Source organism: Hyperoodon ampullatus (genome assembly GCF_949752795.1).
Source record: "Hyperoodon ampullatus genome assembly, chromosome: 9".
In the NCBI taxonomy this organism is placed as follows: Eukaryota; Metazoa; Chordata; class Mammalia; order Artiodactyla; family Ziphiidae; genus Hyperoodon; species Hyperoodon ampullatus.
The window spans coordinates 11,564,303-11,579,555 of record NC_136922.1 but is presented as its reverse complement, the minus strand read 5'-3'; the positions used below and the strand labels follow the sequence as shown (position 1 = coordinate 11,579,555).

The 15,253-nt window shown below is 39.9% G+C and overlaps 1 protein-coding gene across 1 annotated transcript in view; it reads left to right on the top strand.

The window, feature by feature from the left end:
• The window catches only part of RELN (reelin), a gene marked incomplete at both ends in the record, with an annotated part of 529,938 nt that overhangs the window by 504,389 nt on the left and 10,296 nt on the right, over window positions 1-15,253 (top strand). Inside the window, 10 exons of the mRNA XM_079711605.1 lie at window positions 1,450-1,627; window positions 2,322-2,497; window positions 2,644-2,750; window positions 3,843-4,085; window positions 4,696-4,871; window positions 8,761-8,834; window positions 9,654-9,815; window positions 10,556-10,713; window positions 12,756-12,975; window positions 14,815-15,012. Of these exons, the coding sequence (XP_079567731.1) occupies window positions 1,450-1,627; window positions 2,322-2,497; window positions 2,644-2,750; window positions 3,843-4,085; window positions 4,696-4,871; window positions 8,761-8,834; window positions 9,654-9,815; window positions 10,556-10,713; window positions 12,756-12,975; window positions 14,815-15,012 (1,692 nt within the window). The remainder of the gene's footprint in view (window positions 1-1,449; window positions 1,628-2,321; window positions 2,498-2,643; window positions 2,751-3,842; window positions 4,086-4,695; window positions 4,872-8,760; window positions 8,835-9,653; window positions 9,816-10,555; window positions 10,714-12,755; window positions 12,976-14,814; window positions 15,013-15,253) is intronic.

Here is a 15,253-nt window from a genome sequence, read left to right as displayed (position 1 = left end):
GACTCTAGGATTGGTTGATTGACAAGCTCAACAGTGTCTTCAAGGACATTGTTATTTCTTACTCTCTTACTCTTACTCTTCGCTCCACTGTCCACGCATGGATGTCACACTCAGTCTTCAGGCTGGTTCCCCTCGTGAACATAGATGACTTCCAGAAAGCTGGAGCACAGTGCATCCTTACCTGTGTCCAATGGGAGAGAGAGAGGGAGAGTCGCTTTTCTTTCTAACAGACCTGGAGCAAGTGCCTCCTTGCATCCCATTGGTACAAATTAGTTCAAGAATGCCCGTTCCTCGGGGCTTCCCTGGTGGCGCAGAGGTTGAGAGTCCGCCTGCCGAGGCAGGGGACACGGGTTCGTGCCCTGGTCCGGGAAGGTCCCACATGCCGCTTAGCGGCTGGGCCCGTGAGCCATGGCCGCTGAGCCTGCGCGTCCGGAGCATGTGCTCCGCAACGGGAGAGGCCGCAGCAGTGAGGCCCGCGTATCACCAAAAAAAAAAAAAAAAAAAGCCCGTTCCTGACTCCGTCAATAGTGAGGGGCATTATATTACAGTGATTATCTCATATGACTCATCTGGGCTGAAATGGATGCTGGGGAGCCACCACAACCTCATTTCCTCATTTCCCCCTCCTATCTTTACTCTGTTTTTTATAATGAGGTATAATTTACATTCAGTAAAATGAACACATTTTAATTGTTCCTCACCGTGAGTTCTTCCCATTGTATAACCCGTGTAACCACCACATGAAACAAGATACAGAACATTCACATCGTCCCAGAATGTTCCCTCATGCACTGTGAACTCTTTCCACCAAAATAGGGTGGCATCTTTTAATATCAGGTTAATTATGAGGCTTGTATGTTCCCCAGAAGACAGAGAAGAGCAATGATGAAATTGAAATCTCAGGGAAATTTTCCTTTAATATATAACCCTTTCAAAATTGTTTTCTAATTAGCACAGTTACTCTGAGAATATTCTTTATCTTTGGGGAATTCAGAAGTTGCTGTTTCCCAACCACCTGAGGGCTGTGTGTATGCTGACAAGGCTCTGTCAAAGGATTGATTCACCTTCTGTACGATTTCAGGAATACGATTAATGAATAGAAATGGTGTCGCAGCCACTGGACTCCAGTTCATAAGCTCCCTGATTTATGATAGTTACGGATTTGCATTTTTAAATGTTCCTTTTGCTTGAAATAGAGATTCCACTGTGGTTTTGGTGGGTTTTTTTTACAAGTTTACTCACGTATTTTAAAATGTAAATTGAACTGGCTTTAAACTTCCATTTCTAGAAAGATAGTGGTACTCTGAAGACATCTTTTATTAACCCATTTCATCTTGTCAGAATGATTTAAATGTTTTTTCTCTTGACTACTGAATAGACACGCAGGAAAATGGACCTGAGCAAAGTTAACTTTTGTTCTTCACTCCTTTGCTCTTGTGTTGCCAATAGTCCAGTAAGGTTTAGGTTCTATCAGAAGCACTCAGATACGCAGTGGGCAATTGACAATTTCTACCTGGGCCCTGAATGCTTGGACAACTGCAGAGGCCATGGAGACTGCTTAAAGGAACAGTGCATCTGTGATCCGGGATACTCTGGGCCAAACTGCTACTTGACTCACACTCTGAAGGTAATGTTAAAGCCCCTGAAGGAAGCATGTACTCGCATTGCGGACCGTGCATCAAGAACCAACTTAAGAGTGAGACTAATAATTTATAACCACATTCTTTGGGGCCCCCAGTAAATAAATCCTTTGTATGGAAACTTTAAAAATATGTATTAGGTTTAAGGGTTCTGGATTCCTAAATCAATCTCCAAGGTGGAGGGCACGTACTCCCAGGGAGAACAAGACAATCAATCAGGGAATATTGGGGGGGAAAGTGCTAAAACATCTGTTTTATTTTATCTTACTCCTTTAAATTTTCAATTTTTGTTCGTGTTTCATAGAATCAAAATAAAGTACAAAAGTATTTTTATATAATATATAAATAAATAAGTATATTTTGAGAGTACATGCTTAAGTAACATTTTACCAGTGGGAGTATTACTATACTCAACTTTACAATTGTCTTATTTTAAGATTCTAGATTTTAAATTCCAATTATTAAACATTATTTAAGCAGTTTAAATGAGTTTCAATATATGATGGAAAAGAATACTGTGGATGTATCCTGTTGGGTTTCTTTTAGTATCTTTTGGAAAAGCATTTGAAATCAGCTCTAATTTTTTTCAAGTCCAAGATGTAATTCTGTATTGTCTTAACTATTCCGTAATTATTCTTTAAAATTGTTATTTTTAAACACATGCCACTTAATCTTTTCCAGACTTTCCTGAAGGAACGCTTTGACAGTGAAGAAATCAAGCCTGATTTATGGATGTCCTTGGAAGGTGGAAGTACTTGTACTGAGTGTGGGATTCTTGCAGAGGACACTGCACTCTATTTTGGGGGATCCACAGTGAGACAAGCTATTACCCAAGATTTAGATCTCAGAGGGGCAAAGTAAGTCAATTTTTTGTTATTTTGGTCACAACTTAGCATATTGGCCCCCGAACCAGAATGCGTGTGGAAGAAGCTGTTATCCAGGACTTGAGTAGACGATTTGTTCTAATTAACTGTTCTGACGGATAATATGTGCTTGCGTTCAGATTCCTGCAATACTGGGGGCGCATCGGTAGTGAGAATAACATGACCTCCTGCCATCGGCCCATCTGCCGGAAGGAAGGCGTGCTGTTGGACTACTCTACCGATGGAGGCACGTTTTGGGGGTGAAAGCCACGCCCTGGAGCAGATTGCCACATTCCATCCAGTGCCCCTCAGCAAAGTCCCTGCAAAACTTTGCTGACCTGGCAGTGCAAATAGTGAAAGCCACAAAGAGAAAGCTACAGACCTTAGTTGCATTACACGTTCTATATACGTGTGACTTCTGTGTTATACAAAATCTACCCAAAAAAGGACAAGAGAGAAATCACATTAAAAAAAATAAACTCCAAACTTTATGAATAAAGAAAATAATCACGATGCTTAGCTGAAGCTTGATTATAAATGATACAATTAAGAAATAAATTTTTGCTTGGTCTTCCAAGTAAAAGATAATTTTAAAAACATTTTAAAGTGTTTTAAAAAGCTTTTGTGTGAACAAGCATGTAATAAATGCTATAGAAGAGCTACAAGAAAACGTCATTAGTTGTGAAAAAAGATAGTCAATTCGTGAGTCTGTCCTACTTTTAAGAAGATTCTGTTTCATTATTTTGAAGTAGCTGAAACCAGGCCAGTAGTACCATGAGGTCTTTAGAAAATCAGCTTTAGCAGATAGGTATCATTCTTAATAACTGGCAGATAAATAGATGACCCTAAAGTATTTTAGGGTATTCAAAGAGTTTTCTGAAGTAATGTAAACATTCCACCTACTCTTTTTATCAGTTGATGACAGAAGCTTCATATTTGTGCAACAAATCACAAATTGCATAGAATTATAATAGCTATATTTAAAAATACTAGGAGTTCTTGTCCAGAAACATGCAAAACATGGGTGTTTCTCATTATTTATGAGAAATAATGCATATAGGAATCGAGAACAAAATTTTAGAAGCAGAAAGTATATAATTTTTACTTAAGTGTTTCTATTTGTGGCCAAGTATTTCTAAATACCCTCCTTCCCCTTATATCATCAGCCTCATTTTGAAACAATATGTATAAGTGGGGAACACTTATATTAAAGTCAGTGAAATCAGTTCTCATTATCTGGCTGAAGATTTCTTTGGGAAATTTATGGTAACTGCAGTATACTGGTGGTTTGTGGTGTTTTGTCCAGATATGTTACTTTTTTGGTGTATTTGCTTTATAGGAATTACTTGGACTTTGCTCCATGAGATGGATTATCAAAAATACATTTCTGTCAGACACGACTACATCCTTCTTCCCGAGGATGCCCTCACCAACACAACTCGACTTCGCTGGTGGCAGCCTTTTGTGATCAGCAATGGACTTGTGGTCTCCGGGGTAGAGCGTGCTCAGTGGGCACTAGACAACATTTTGATTGGCGGGGCAGAAATCAATCCCAGTCAACTGGTCGACACTTTTGATGATGGTAAGAAACAAGACATTGAACAATCTTTCCTGTGAGTCTTTTGTCTGCTTATGTCTTCACATGAGTTACTATATGAAAAGCCTTTAGATGAGTTCCTAGCACATATTTACTGATCAACGAATGTTAGCTATTATTTTGCCCAATAGTTTATACATCTTCAAGGTTGGCTGCTTGTTGAAATGTCAACTAAGAATTTATGTTGAAATGTCAACTAAGACTTTAATAAATCTCATTAAAGACAAAATGTCTCGCTCTAAGTATAATTTGAAATTTCAGTAGCCCCAAATAATTTCCTTTTCTTTAGGAATTTCTGTGCAGAGATACACATTGTATTGGTTTGAAAGTATACCAGGAAAAATTTTGCAGTGGTGAAAGTTACCAGTCTAGCAATTACATTTTAAAACTTGAGTAATCATTGTTCTAGCATTTAATAATCTTTTCTAGATGTGATTTCTCATCTTGGATTTATATATTATACCAATTAAATAAAATAAAAGTCAATCTTAAAGAGTAAGCAAAGAGCTAGAGCATAGACATTCAAGTAGTTCAACACTAAACCAATTAATTCAAGAGAATAACATGCCATATTGCTTCCAATTTACCTTAACAGAAGGCACTTCCCATGAAGAAAACTGGAGTTTTTACCCTAATGCAGTGAGGACAGCAGGATTCTGTGGCAATCCATCCTTCCACCTCTACTGGCCAAATAAAAAGAAGGACAAGACTCACAATGCACTCTCCTCCAGAGAACTCATTATACAGCCAGGATACATGATGCAGTTTAAAGTAAGGGGAAGCGGCTCTTCCAGAGTCTGGCATTACATTTGGGGGAGGGGGTATAGAGAGAATACTTACTTGAACAACTCCAAGGAAATTATTGATTTCATTCATTAAAAGAGACTTTATCAATAAAAGAAGTTATCTTTCACAAAGACCTTTATCTTGTAGGATTATTTGAACACAGGTTAAAATCTAAGTATATTGGGACATAGCAAGAAATGTAACTGTATGGTATCTCAGATATGTAATCCTGAGTTCATTTTTCCAAACTTGGAAATAAAAAGCTCAAATAGGCACATCTGCTTATTAGTTTCTTTGTCTCTGTCCCTTTCTGTCTGTCTCTCTCCTCCATTTCTCTACCACTTTCTCTTTATGCCTGTTTCATACATCAAGCCACTTTGCTTCTTTAGCTATCCTTTTTTATTATGTCTTTCCATTTTCCTTTTGTCTCTGACTTCCAAAAACGAACCTGTACATTAGCCCAATTGGAACTTACCAAATCCTCAAAGATTTGAAAAGGACTCTCACTTCTTATAATTGCATATTTTATTCATATAGAAGAATGGAAGGGAAGGCATAGGAGGTAATTAATAGACAATTAGAAAGATAAAGTAATATTAATGTCTTTCTCACTGCAGAACACACTAAAAAGGGGCATTACAGAAATGCAGTTTATTACTAGATCATTTTAAAGAGACAAATCAGTTCTAATACCCTTATTTAAAAAGATGTGCTACAGGGCTTCCCTGGTGGCACAGTGGTTGGGAGTCCGCCTGCCGTTGCAGGGAACACGGGTTCATGCCCTGGTCCGGGAAGATCCCACATGCCGCGGAGCGGCTGGGCCCGTGAGCCATGGCCGCTGAGCCTGCGCATCCGGAGCCTGTGCTCCGCAACGGGAGAGGCCACGGCAGTGAGAGGCCCGCGTACCACAAAAAAAAAAAAGATGTGCTACAATCACAATAGTAAGAATCCTTATCAGTATAATAAAAATGTATTCACAACTGGGAGAAGGGGAAAATGAGGACTTATTATGTATAGGGTTTCAGTTTTGCAAGATGAAAAATTCCTAGAGATATGTTGCAAAAAAAAAACAAAAAAAATAAATTTTCTGGTTTCCTCAGCTCTTTATTAAACTCTCCTTCAGAGACTGGAGGGTGAGACAAGCCCCCCAAATGCTACCACTCCCTCAGTACTGTCTTTAATTTAGTGACATGAAGGATGCTCAAGGTCATGTCCAGTGTTATACCACCCCTAATTCCAAGCCACGTCCTTTAAGGCTTTCCCTCTACCAGGCTCACATCAGAGCATTTTTTGATTAAGTTGGTTGGGACCTCCTCTTTTGCTGCCTCTATCAACCCAGAGCTGAAGAGACTGAAATTTTCTTCTCTAGCCAAGTCAATTTGTTTCTTAAAAAAAACCAAAAGCTTGTCCCCAGAAATTTAATGATTAAAGTGTCACTAAATCTGCATTTTTACAGTCACCATAGAATGGTTACCTGTATATGTGTGGCTGAGTTGCTTTGCTGTGTGCCTGAAACTGTCACAACATTGTTAATCGGCTACACCCATATATAAAAGAAAAAGTTTAAAAAATAAAAAAATAGGGCTTCCCTGGTGGCGCAGTGGTCGAGAGTCCGCCTGCCGATGCAGGGGACACGGGTTCGTGCCCCGGTCCGGGAAGATCCCACATGCCGCGGAGCGGCTGGGCCCGTGAGCCATGGCCGCTGAGCCTGCGTGTCCGGAGCCTGTGCTCCGCAACGGGAGAGGCCACAGCAGTGAGAGGCCCGCGTACCGCAAAAAAATAAATAAATAAAAATAAATAAAAATAAATAAAAAATAAATAAAAAAATAAAGTCACCATAGACTTTCTAAACACCATATCCAACAGCTTTCAGCTTTCACCCATTCCTCCTTTTTCCTTTTCTTTGTACTATTTGGCACTCTTGTCCTTATCTTCTCCAGCTCGTGAAATTCTCTTTGCTATTGGCCTCTGGGTTCTCTGCTGCTTCTCCTCTTACCTTCTTGATGTCCACGTCTGTCTCCTTTTTGGTTCCTCTTCTTCCCTCAACCTGGTAAATATCAGCATTTCTTAGTGCTTCTCCCTGGCTTTCTTCTCTCTTCACAGACATTCTCACCTTTGGAAGCTTCATTCATCCTCTGGCTTCAAATATCCCATCTTTAAGAGCAACTCCCAGATCTGCATATCCAACCTTGACTGGCTCATCAGCAGTCAATTCAGTACTTTTAATAGCCTGTGTACATCTCTACACCTCTGTCTTACTGGCACCTCAACTCAGCTGTCTAACAGTGAACTTCATATCTTCCTGCCCCATGCCAACTTCTCTTTCTGATTTTCCTATTTCTCTTGTTGGCACTGCCTGTCACCTATTCACTGGCTCTAAATTGTAATTTAGTCTTTGACTTTGCACTTTTCACATCTAATCAGTTACTACATCCTTTTAATTCTAACTCCCAGTGTTCCTGGCACCCATCCCATCTCCTCTATTTGCACTATTACCACCTTTATTCTGGCCCTAATTAAATGAGTAGGCCACTGAGTAGTCCTTTCCTTTCTAATCTCTCTCCACTCCCACCCGTCTTCAACAGCACAGTCAGATTGATCCTTACAAAGCACAGCTTTGAGCCCATCATTCCACTGCTCATTAACCCTTCACGACTCCCCACTGCCTACCAAATTAAGATCAAACACCTTTGACTACAACTCATGGTCTGTCAAACTCAACCAATCTTTCCGACCTCCTCCACCAATATTCCACATACTCTACACTTAGACCAAAACACACCACACGCTGCACTCCAGACATGCCACAGTGCTTTCCCACCCAAATGTCTTTCTCCTGGCTCTACGTCTCAGACTCTTCCCATTCTTCAGGGACAGTTCACATACACTCTACCTGATGAATTCTTTTCTTTTTTTTAATTGAAATATATTTGACATATAGCATTGTGTAAATTTAGGGTATACAACATGTTGATTTGATACATTTATATATTGTAATATGATTGCCACAATAGTGATAATTAGCACCTCTATCACGTCACATAATTATCTTTTCTTTTTGTAGCTGGAATAATTTAGATCTCCCACTTCTGATGCACTATTTTCTAACCCACTTAATAAGATTCAATCTCTCCTTCCTGTGAAGCACCACAGCATTTTATTTGTATGTGTTCTGGTTTACATTTCCACTATTGGAATATACTTTCTATTCTACCTCTGAAACCAGGGTTGTTTTATGAATAAGCGTATAGTCTAAAGTTTTTAGCATTAACCTTCCCTAGTATCAGCACTGACATAGGACTTATTGATTGAGTAGATGATTAGAACTTAAATTTGAATCACCAAATTTTTCTAGCATTTATGCATTATTGATGATTCAAGCATTTAATTGCACATAATATGGAATGCTTTTATTCACATGGAAATGGAAAAAGACTAGGAATAAATATTAAGTAGTTAAAAATTGCTATTTTTAATTACAAATAAAAATTTAATGGTAGCATCAATGAAGATAGGATATCAATGAACATGTTTTGAACCAATGATACTTTGTTTCTTTCCTTTAATTCTCCAAATACTGCTTTCCTTTTGACCAATTTATCTTCCCCAAATTTATGATTAATATGTTATACTAATTAAGTAAATAGAAATAGTATTTTTTTAACCTTAATTCTCATCTCCTTGCAAAATGGCATGACTTTAACAAAGCTCAAAAGAATGTATTCTTGGTGTCCTGGCAGGCTGCTCTGTAAAAGCTTCTCTGAATACTTCTTGATTACTTTTCAGAGTCATAATGAACAGAGATGGGATTTCTAATTAATGAGAGGTATTATTTAATCTAGCCTGACACATATCAATTGTTTGCTTGTTTTAGATTGTGGTGGGCTGTGAAGCTACTTCTTGTGGTGACCTTCATTCCGTAATGTTGGAGTACACTAAGGATGCAAGGTTTGTGAACTACTGTTTTACATTTCCTCCAAACGTGAATATACAATTCAAATGTTTGTCTACTTTTAAGGCAGCTGCTTACAGGGGAGCATTCTTATGTATTAAAAGTGGCAGTTCCTGTGTATACATGTAAAAATTTCATTTGTATAAAATTCACACACGTATCTTATTTTCAAATTTTTCCTTCAAACTAAGAAAAATCAATGTTATATTACGCTGCAGCCAACAAACTTTACATTGTAAGTTAAGGAAGACACTACGTTTGTCCTCAAAGTAGAACCCTCTTTTATTCACGTTGCGTGTTCTCAACCAACCCTAATAAAAATATAGATCAATGAAAGGTCTGAACATGCTTTAGCTAGAGTCACACCTCCTAAAGCATAATAGCAGCACTGAGCATCAGTCTGACAGAGGAAGGTTGCCTTGTTGGTGCTGGCAGGCCTGCCTCTCACCACCACTTTGAAAAATGAATTATAGTGAGAAAGTTTGGGTAGATAGAGACCTTTGTCAGTCGACTCCAGGTGTAGTTCTTGTAACAATATCAGTGGGAGGAAGTCACTAGAATGCCACTGATCCTGCCATCATTTTATTCTGTCATCTGTGAATATATTAATGTGCCTGTAAAGAGTTAGGATCTATCTCATGGGAGGTAGTTTTCAATTTTTCTTGTTATTATCTGTAATTATAAATATATATAGGAAATAGGAAAGTTATATAAAAATGTCTTAATTTAACCCAACCCTAAAGCATTCCCTTGACATTAGACAGGTCATGTATTTCTCTGAAGAGCTTCTAATGCAGCCTTTTTGGTCTCTGCAGGTCCGATTCCTGGCAGCTCGTTCAGACCCAGTGCCTTCCTTCCTCTTCAAACAGCATTGGCTGCTCCCCCTTCCAGTTCCATGAAGCCACCATCTACAACGCTGTCAACAGCTCCAGCTGGAAGAGAATCACCATCCAGCTGCCTGACCATGTCTCCTCCAGGTAGGTTGCACACTAAGGTAAACTTTGTGGAATCATCTGCCAGTCTCTGCAGAGCACATACAATGAGGCAAGAGCACCTGATACAATGAGGCTAGACTTTTAGTTGCAGCCCTAGTACCCTTTCCCCTCATCTCCCCCTCCTCTCACCAACCCATGCCCCTAAATGGCAATTGCATGTCCCAAGAAGAAATAGGATCTTGTTTGTAAATGATTCATAGACGTCGAATTTTCTTTCGATTAAATACCACAGCACACACCAAACTCAATCACAGGCCCAGAGTCACAAATGCCCAGAGACTTGGACTTGGCACCGTATCTGTCCCAGTGTTCTGTGCCCCCAAAGGCTGTGCTGTTTCTCCCAGAATCAGTGCCCTCTGGGTTAGGCCAGGCTGGTTGGGTTACGCAAAGCTGCAGAATAAATATAATGGAGCACAGTCTTCCTAGAGCAGCATTTATTTTCCTCAAAGATTTGAACATGATACACCACTACAGGAAAAACAGACAGGTCTATTATGGAACAGAATAGGAAATTCACATAAAAATTTCAGGGCTTTTGGGGTATAGACTCCTAGAATGGGAGGGGTACACATTCACTCACCTCCACCCATTGGATGCTTTGGGGAGAAGTTTGGGAAGCCCTTTTCTTAGAAATAGCCCCCATTCCCAGAGGCTGGATGCTGGACATAGCCATGGAAAATAACAGCCTCCTGAATCCCTTCTGCTCTCTGTGGGACTTTCAGTGCAACACAGTTTCGCTGGATCCAGAAGGGCGAAGAAACGGAGAAGCAAAGCTGGGCAATTGACCACGTGTACATCGGAGAGGCTTGCCCCAAGCTCTGCAGTGGGCACGGATACTGCACCACTGGCGCCATCTGCATCTGCGATGAAAGTTTCCAAGGTCAGAATCCCATTTTGTCGATCTTGACACAGGAGGCCATGGAGTTCCCCTCATCTCAACGTGTGTGCAAAGGCTGCTAGGAAAGGGATAGAAACTCTGGCCTGAGGGATGTGAGATAGCTGATACACTCTTTGATCACAGTTATTTGCCTTTGGAATGAATTACCAAGGGTCATTTATGCTCTGTTCCTTGAATTTTTAAAAACGCAGATTTTATCCTCCCAGGCTATTCTATAGTACCTCACATTCTCCAACTTCCATATACCTCCCGGCTCCAACCCCTACCTTTCACACTTGATTTCCACTCTGGACCTCTCTCCTGCCTGGCCTGACTGCCTGTCCTAGATACTGGACCTTTCGCGGTCCAGGGAGCAGCCACTGTCCTCCCAAGATGGAGCCGACAATTCAAGATGTTCTGTTTCCCAGGTCACTCTGTCACATACGAAAAAACCTTCATGACTCAAAAAAATATACTTTTACTGCTTGAATTTCTAGAGGCTAACTGTGCATTTGGGGCAGAGTATTCAGTCAACTTCTAACATCCCAGGAGGTTGCTCTGTCGGCCTGTTTGAAGGCCTGCAGCCCTACTTTCTTTTGATGCAATGTTTCTCATAGGTTTCAGCCTCTATGTTACAAAGTTCACTCTATCTAATTACCCTTATACCCTCGGAGCCTAATAGCAATGCACAGTAAATCTTTTTTGAGTGAATCCTTACACTGCCTTATCCCTTACCATTTACACAGTATCCACCAATACATTCAGCAGAGTCATTTAGTATTTATGATATTCCCCATAAATTAGCTATGGTTAATATCATTATTCCCACTTTACAGGTAAAGAAACTGAGGCTCAGGGAGATTAAGTGACTTGCCTAAGGTCACATAGCAAGGACATGTCAGTAAGAAGACCAGAACTCGAGTTGTCCTTTCCAGTCAGCCTTGCTGTCTCTCAGAGCTGAGAGAGTTACCCAAAGAGAACCAAACTATACAGCTTCCCCAAGGGTACAGTGGAAGAGCCCATAGATTTGCACTGAGTAGAATCCATCTAGATTTCTTGGTGGATGCTACTTCCTTGCCTCCAAGTGAAATGAGTATGGTAAATGCAGACCGCTGCACATCTCTGAGGTTAGAAATTACTTAGCTGCCCTCTTTTTCCCCTGGTCTCATTACCACTGAGACCAACTGGGTCTGTTTGTATATTAGCTGGAGAATTTGAACTTTAGGCAAATGAGCAAATCAAGTGTCTCACAAGGAGTCCTAGGTGTCTGGAATTTGCCCTCTTCCCTGATCCAACAGAGCTATGACCTTTTGATTTTGAACTATTGTAGACATTGAGAAGAGTTGTGCTGTTCCAGTGAAGGAGAAATGCGAAGACATACACAGAAGCTAAAGTAGCACCTTCCTTAAATGCCCATATTTCAGCTCTGTGGTCTCTCAGAGACACTTCCAGTTTTTTATTCATGTATTTATCCCAGCTTCATGATGGAATATTTTATATGTGCTCAGTATTGTGCTAGGTGCTGGGATCCAACATTTATATGTGTTCAATATTGTGCTAGGTGCTGGGATCCAACAATGAATAAAATATAGACTCTGTTCTCAAGCATCATCAAATATAAGAGCTAGAAGGAGAACAAGAACATGACTTATTTTCTGCTACAAAATCACGCTAGGGGACAAGTAATTAGGTTGTCTCTAATGCCAGGGTGAGATCACCCTCTGGAGACACGTCATTGGTAAACATACAGGCCCAACCAGATGCTGTAGTTTTTTAACAATGGGCTTACACAAGAAATAAGCACATTAGCACCTACATATTTTAGTAAACATTGACTCAAAGATAATGGTATTTTTCAGCAACACAAGTCAACTGGAATAAAAGAGAAACATGCATTTCTGGGAGTCTATATCTGCTTGGTATTTTGTCATTCTTACAATAAATCTGAAATTGATTGGATTAAATCTGAAATTGAATGCTTGTTCTTAATCTTGGATGATTCTGCTTGTTCCAGCTAATTTTTGCAACTATTCCTTTCCCTCTAGGAGATGATTGCTCTGTTTTCAGTCATGATCTTCCCAGTTATATTAAAGATAATTTTGAGTCCGCAAGAGTCACTGAGGCAAACTGGGAGACTATTCAAGGCGGAGTGATAGGAAGTGGCTGTGGGCAGCTGGCACCCTATGCCCATGGAGACTCACTCTATTTTAACGGCTGTCAAATAAGGCAAGCTGCCACCAAACCTCTGGATCTCACTCGAGCAAGGTAATACAACTCCCAGGTTGTAGTCCAGACATAGAATCAGTCACAAGCGCCTCATTGTCTGCTGTTAGCAATGATCATGAACTTTATGGCACAGGTGTCACTAAGCAGTGGAAACCTAAATATCATCTGAATTTGGTATGAAAAAACATTATATGTTTTCACAACTCAGAATTATGCTTTGCTTAAATTTAGTGTAGAATTACCTTGTATCTCTTCACACACACTGGCTGAGTGTTGGTAACATAGGCATAAGCCTGGAGAAATGGCCCAGTATAAGAAATGGATAAGTGTATCACATCAACATGTTGAACACCGTGAACTTGCACAATGTTAGAGGCCAATTGTATCTCAATAAAGTTGACAAAAATAAATAATTGGTTATGAATAATCTATATAGATAATTTAATATGGACCATATGCAAGCATGTAAATATAAATGTGAATGTGAAGAAGATGCGTAGTAATGCACACATACATATTCCTGTATTTAGCATATGTAGCTATAAAAGGAAGTGGAGGACCGATGGCTGGCTGGATGGGAACTTTACAAGTTCACGTGCTTTATGAGCTGCACGGCAATGCAGAATAGAGAGGACAGAGAAAAGGAGACCCGAGAGGGTTCCTTCCCCACCTGCCCTTCCCAGCTCTACCACCTTAGCCAGAGCAAAAACAGCTTATTGTCTGTGTAATTAAAGAAGAGATTCCAAGGCTTTATAAAGGTTGCAAGATACTAGACTACTCACTGAATGCTGAAAAGTGCATGAGTATTTTTGAGAATTAAATGTTGGGTTAGTGGGAATGTAGATGTTTACTTGAAGCTTAATATTAGTAATGTATTTTCAGAGGCAGAAAGGCGGGTTGGGGGGCCTTCAATATGATAAACAATAAAAATATTAAAAAATTAATTCCTGTAGAGTAACCATATAACTAACCATAGACACCAGAAGTTGCTGTGTCCACCCATCCCCAATATTTTTCCTACCAAAAAGATGTACATAATCTAGTACATCAACCTGATGTACTAGTACATCAACCTAGATCAACCTGATGTCTTCCTTGACCCCATATATAGCTACAACTAGCCACTTAGTTAATGATTGCACACCATGTCATGCAAGTAACTTTGCTTTAAATTAATTAATGCATTTAAATAATGCATTTACCAGTTTAAGTCAGGCTCTTTATTTGACCACCTGTTAATCACTAGGAATCTTACGAGGATAGATTTCCTATGTTTAAAAACTGTATCTTCTAAGGGCAAGGATGCCTGTGAAAAACAAAAGGACACGTCAAACACGATAGCAGATATTGTCCAGAGCCTGTGTGTCTAACTCAGTTTTCCCTCTGCTCTGATCTCCAGATATCCTTTCCTAAAATACACATGATGATTTATCCTTGTCCAGATTCTGTTCAGCTTGAAGCTATTTGTAAAAAGCATGTAGCGTAAATACTGTGGTTTTATTTCTTGTCCTCTCCATGTCCTCAGCTGCCTATTTGGCCCATATCACTTTGCAGAGAACAGAAGGTGTTTCAGGAGAAATGCTCTAACAAGATTTCTAACATCATAAGAAGAAAAAAGATCTTTGAAAGTCAAAATTTTCACTGTGTAGAACACCAGCCTTCTGGGCTTATTTTTCATATGTGTGATGTAAAAGATAGGTTCAATAAATTTTGTTATTTATGTGACTTAGTCATAAGACTGGATGCTTCTACTTTTACTATATTATGAACATGAAAATTATGGACTTTAGGAACAAGAAAGATAAAAAAATAGAATGTATAACTCCTTGAATACTTCCTGACTTTTGTTTACATGTGGTTTCCCCTGTGTTTGTTCAGCAAAATCATGTTTGTTTTGCAAATTGGGAGTACATCGCAGACAGACAGCTGCAACAGCGACCTGAGTGGCCCCCACGCCGTGGACAAGGCCGTGCTGCTGCAGTACAGTGTCAACAACGGGATCACCTGGCACGTCATCGCGCAGCACCAGCCGAAGGACTTCACGCAGGCTCAGAGGGTGTCCTACAACGTTCCCCTGTAAGCGGTCAGAGAGCAAAAGCATGGTGTCACACATGATCCTAACAATTAACAGTGTTTGGTGAAGTTACTGAACCAACGCTGCAAAAGTAGGTGGTGGCAGAACCAAGACTAATCCAGATCTCCCGAGTTGTGTTACCGTTTTCTATTAGGACAACAGGCACAACTGGAAGCCAGGATAAGGTCAAGAGGGAAGAGAGAAAAACAATTAAATACAAGGGTGCATTGTGCATATTTCCCT